This window comes from Nannospalax galili, unplaced genomic scaffold, assembly GCF_000622305.1.
Source record: "Nannospalax galili isolate Female #2095 unplaced genomic scaffold, S.galili_v1.0 scaffold1025, whole genome shotgun sequence".
Lineage (NCBI taxonomy): Eukaryota > Metazoa > Chordata > Mammalia > Rodentia > Spalacidae > Nannospalax > Nannospalax galili.
The window spans coordinates 636,405-642,380 of NW_008353598.1; the positions used below are offsets into that span (position 1 = coordinate 636,405).

Here is a 5,976-nt window from a genome sequence, read left to right on the forward strand (position 1 = left end):
ACAGCATGTTCAGCAAATGGTGCTGGCAAAACTGGATCTCCACTTGTAGAAGAATGAAACTAAACCCCTATCTTTTACCCTGCAGAAAAGTCAATTCCAAATGGATCAAAGACCTCAATGTAAAGCCTGAAACTCTGAAACTGTTAGAAGAAAACATTTGGAAAAACCTACAAGATATAGGTGTAGGAAAGGATTTTCTAAACCGGACATAAACTGCCCAGGGAACAAGGTCAAGAATCAACAAATGGGACCTCATTAGACTAAAAAGCTTCTGTACATCAAATGAAGCAACCAGGGAACTGAATAGAAAACCCATAGAATGGAAGAAATTCTTCACCAGTGACACAACTAACAGAGGTTTAATATCCAGAATATATACCAAACACAAAAAACAGAGAATCAAGACAAGAAGTAACCCGATTAAAAGATGGGCTAAGGAGCTGAAAAGTGAATTCTCAAAAAAAGAAGTAAAGGTGGCTATGAAGCATCTTAAAAGATGTTCAATATCACTAATAATTAAGGAAATGCAAATTAAAAACATTTTAAGATTTCATCTTACCCCAGTCAGACTGGCTAAGATCAAGAGAACAGATGATACTAAATGTTGGGAGAGGATGTGGGGAAAGGGGAACACTCATCCACTGCTGGTGGGGTTGCAATCTTGTTCAACCCCTATGGAAAGCAATGTGGAGAGCTCTTAAAAAACTACAAATGAACTGACCATTTGACCCAGTTATATCACTCCTTGGCATATACCCAAAGAACTCATACTATTGCAGAGACACTTGTACATCCATGTTTGTTGCTGCTTTTTTCACAATAGCTAAGAGATGGAAGCAACCTAAGTGTCCCTCAATCGACAAGTGGATAATGAAAATGTGGTTCATTTATACGATGGAGTTTTATTCAGCAGTAAAGAAAGATGAAATCATAAAACTTGTAGGTAAATGGATGGAACTAGAAACTCTTCTAAGTGAAGTAACACAGACTCAGCAAAAAAAATCAACCTATGTTCTCCCCCATATGTGGATCCTAGAACCAAACCCTGATAAGTGAGAATGTATCCAGACATAACTACAGGAACCAGGATAATGGGAAGAAAACTGGGAGGTAAAGGAAAAGAAAGAACCTGAAACAGAACAATAGGAAACAGGCCTTAATAAGGGAGATGTGGACAAAAATTGGCTTAGTTTAAGGGAGTGGGGAGGGAAGGGTATACAAGGAACCTAGGGGATAAAAGGAAAGAAGGAGCTCAAGAGAGGTAGGACCACAGGTGAAGGGTATTATTAAGGAAGAAAGGGGGGAAATGGGGGCACCTTAAGTGGGAAAACCATGATGGAGGGGTGAGACAGTGAGAGATAAATAATGCCTAGGTAGTTTTGAAAACCAGAGGGAACCATACTACTCCTACAACCTGACAAATTATACATAGCAGATCAAGAAATACATGTCTAGGTAAGGTTTATCTGAGAACAATTGGTCTTTGCCCAGGATTTATCTACATGACACACAGTAATTAAAAGTACCAGACTGATGGAACTAACCTTCTTGGATGTTTAACAGACATACTTTGAGGCCTATAATAATTTGGTCAGAGGGACATAAAGGACAATTTTTGCTCCTTGCCCTCCTAGGTCGACTAGTTCCAGGGGACTATGAGCATCTCTCAAAACGTCCTGTAATGGTGATGGGTCACCTGTCCTCTTGATCAAGGAGGCCAAGGAGACCCCACCAGATGGACTTGATCCAGTGTCCAGTCTACAAAGACGAGGGTCAACACAGAGGTATCATTTCCTCCATGCTTCCAAGCAAAGCCAACCATGGTTGAGCAGGACCTTTGACTTATTTTCACATAGGCGCAACTGGTAAAAATAAGGAGCCAGGGGCTCCTCCCAAGCTCATGTGACCCCCGAGGAAGAGATCCTCAAATGACCTTAAGAATAAAAATAAATTGGTTTATCTGGGCTAATTGTATGGCCTAAACACCCAAAAGGAAAGTATAACCAAAGATTAAAGGGGCCAATATAATTTTTTAAGAGTCCATATGCATAGCTAAACGCTACGTAAGAAGAAACAATGCCAGATAGGAGATACCTCCTTTTGAGTTGTTGGCCAGGGTGGCCAAAAGGACTCCCAGATAGTAACCCAGCATAGAACTGGGAAAACCAACAGCAGACCCCAATCTCATCTAAAGGAATATTGACAACTGATTGCTGCTAGATGAGGAACAGCTGACCCTCCTAAAACAAAGACCTCTAGATAGGCTGACTAGATTCATCAGAAGGGCAAGTAGTGGGGACTGGCTGGGGGTGCCAACAACACAGCAGACAGTAGCAGGGATATCAGAGTATAAGGGCTCTAGTCGGGGGAGGGAGGCTATAGAAGAGTGCCTCTGGGAAGTGGGTGTATAGTTGAATAAGATGGTTTGGGATGTTCTGTGTGATACACACACACACACACACACACACACAATCAACAAATTAAAAAAATGTATTATATTTGAGGAGGAAGCATGGAAACTTACACCATGTTAATTAGTAGAGGTGATAAACATTGCCACTGAAATCTATCTGATGACTTTACAGACCTACACTGGTGCCAAGGATCCAAGTGCAACTGATTATGATGAGTAACAATCAGATACATACAGATTAGAGATGCATGTTCCAACATCTCAGTGTTAGTAGCAAAAACAATGAGTCTTTCTGCAAGAACAATATATTCTAAAATCAAATGGAAATCTCTTTTAAAGATTAAAAACTCATTCAATTTTATGTCTTACAGGGCTTATACTGAGTTCAATATTGTATAACTGTATTAATTCAACTGTGAACATCGAAACTTGCACCCATTTGTGAAAGAGATGTACTCTTGCTCTGGAGTGTGTTACTGAATATGTTAAAGCTGTAGTGAAATGCTTCTAATTATGTAGTTATTAAAAATTTTAAAAAAATGAGGAAGACAATAGAAAAATGTGTAAGTGGAACAGGAGTCAACAAACAGACCAACACACAGAAACGAAACTGATTTTAAAGAAAGGTATCAACGCAGCATTCATTTGTTTGGATGCTGGTGGGGGAACACAGAACTTTCTGTATGTGAGACAAATACTTTACTGATGAGCTATACTCCCGAACCTTGAAAGCAGCTTAACGAAGAAAGGAAAGTCTACTCAAAAGGAGGCTGGGCTGGGAGTGGTGGTGCACACTTTTAATCCTTGCACTCTGGAGGCAAAGTCAGGTGGATCTCTGTGAATTCAAGGTCAGCCTGGTCTACATAGTGAGTTCTAGAAGTTCAGCTATGGGGAGACCCCGCCTCAAAAAAAAGGGGAGAAATCCAACCTTTGATACCCATCACACACTCTGCCAGAAATGAACTTGAAGTGGATGATTAATGTAAGATATTAAAATAAATGACACTATCTCTTAAAAGGAAATGTAGATAAATATTTGTTGTTGCTGTTGTTTGAGACAGGGTCTCCCTGTAGCACCAGGCTGGCCTTGAACTCAGAGATACATCTGCCTCTGCCTCCCAAGTGCTAGGACTAAAGGCATGCACTACCAAGTCCGGCTTGCACACTCTGATACTATTAAATACTCATCTAGCCTAAGGAAGAGCAAATCCACGTATCTACTCTTAATCTTGACACTAATTGTAGAATTTTATTTTAAAATGAACTCTACTTGTAGAATTTTGTTTTAAGATGCTCTTTCAAAATGATATGAGATTTCCCACATCGTAACTTCCAGCCACTGTCTATTTTCTCTAAATCCTTTATTACATTTATTCTACTGTGTGTATATGCATGTGGGTAGATATGTCATGACGTGTGGAAACCAGTTCTCTCCTTCTATCATATATGACCATGAATGGAACTCTCGTTGTCAGGCCTGGTGGAAAGTGCCTTTGCCTATTGACTTGTCTCTCCAGCCTGCCACTGCTTACTTTTATGTAGTTTCAAAGAACTGATAAAAGCTTAAAAATTTAACTTGCTGAGTTTTAAAAGACAAGAAATTTGATTTAAAGTATAGGTATACAAAGGACAAAATACTAAGTGTTTGGGAGTTTATTTCGAATACCATTATATATGCTGTTCTATTGTGTTGAGGAATTTTATTCATTTCACTGCACAAAATATTTTACTATGATCGTACTTTCTTTGGAGACAAATTGTAGGCTTTCACAACCAAAATTCATGCATTTTCAAAGAAAATAAATACTTTCTTATAATAGGCCTTTAAAATTATGGATAAGAATCTTTGGCTTCTACTAAGGAATTTCTTTTCTACTGCACGATTATCTGATAATGAAGAAGAAGCAACAGTGACATTTAGTGTGTTCATGAATAAAAGAAATCTGCATGATATATGAGCACTTTAAGACAAATAGGCCATAAAATCCTAATGAGTAAAGCCTTTTTTTTTTTTTTTTTTGGTTTTTTTGAGATAGGGTCTCTTTGTAGCCCCAGCTGTTCTGAAACTCACTATGTAGACCAGGCTGGCCTCAAACTCAGAAATCCGCCTGCCTCTGCCTCCCGAGTGCTGGAATTAAAGGTGGTGCCACCACACCTGGGGTGAGTAAAGAATTTTAATTGGGATATCAACAAATGTTAACTTTTCATAAAATAAAGGACTAAGGTGGCTCACCAACAATATCAAGTTGGGTTTCTTCATCTTCTTCTCTTTTTCTCTTCTTATCTTTGTTCTTTTTCTTTTTACTATGGGAAGCAAAAAGATATGAATTTAGACATATTAATACCTGTTAAAAATTATATAAGGACAGGCATGGTGGCGCACACCTTTAATCCCAGCACTCGGGAGGCAGAGGCAGACGGATCTCTGTGAGTTCAAGGCCAGCATGGTCTACACAGTGAGTACCAGGACAGCTAGGGCTACAGGGAGATCCTGTCTCAAAAAGGCCAAAAAAAAAAAAAAAAATTATATAAGGTGATGGCTGGAGCCATGGCTCAGTGGTTAAGAATACTTGCTGCTCTTCCAGAAGACCTGAGTTTAACTCCTAGCACCCACGTGAGATAGTTCACAATGCCTGTAATTCAGCTCCAGGGGATCCGACACCCTCTTCTGGCCTTCATGGACACCTGTATTCATGTGGCTCTTAGAAACACCATATATACACATGATTAAAAAAAAAAAATAAATCTTTAAAATTTATGTAAGATGAACGCTTGGAAGAGTCTTTTAAGCTATACATATTGATTTATAATGATTTTTTAAAAAGTTATTTGCTTTTATTTTATGTGTGAGTTTTTTGCCTGCATGTGTATCAGTGCACCACATGCACGTAATGTCTGTGGAAGACAGAAAAGGGCACTGGACCCTCTGAAACTGGAGTTATAGGTGGTTGTTAGTCATCATGTGGATGCCAGGAACTGAACCAGGGTCCTCTGGAAGAGAAGCCAATACTTTCAACTGCTGAGCCATCTCTCAAGCTCAGATTAATGATTTTTTATTATTTACAGATATATCCTCTTATTTCAAATATTGAGAAGGGGGGCTGGAGAGATGGTTTAGCTGTTAAAGAGTACTGACTGCTCTTGCAGAGGACCCGGGTTCAGTTCCCAGTACCCACATGGTGGCTAACAATTGTCAAACTCCAGTACCAGGTGATCCATCGTACTTTTCTGACCTCCATAGGCACTGCACGACATGGGTGAATTTACATACATGCAAGAAAAACACTCCTACACACAAAACAAATCGGGCACACTAGTGTTACATGATAGGCCTTAACACAAGTGATAGAATGTATAAACTCCAGTGGGGAAGCTATGGGAGGGTGCCAAAGGAGAAGGGGGTATAAAGATGATTTTCTCTATGAAAAACACATTCAATAAAAAATTAATAAAAAATTTTTTAAAATATTGAGAAGTTGCTTGTGGCCCTGCACACACAGTGCTATAGTCAAAAGCATAATCTGAAGCCACTGCCTGGTTTAAATTACTGTCCTGCCACTCTG

At 39.2% G+C, this 5,976-nt stretch overlaps 1 protein-coding gene across 1 annotated transcript in view; it reads right to left on the bottom strand.

Moving 5' to 3' along the window:
* Frg1 (FSHD region gene 1) overlaps positions 1-5,976 on the bottom strand; it is a 36,114-nt gene that overhangs the window by 28,097 nt on the left and 2,041 nt on the right. The window contains exon 2 of the mRNA XM_008850855.3: positions 4,647-4,717. Within this exon, the coding sequence (XP_008849077.1) occupies positions 4,647-4,717 (71 nt within the window). The remainder of the gene's footprint in view (positions 1-4,646; positions 4,718-5,976) is intronic.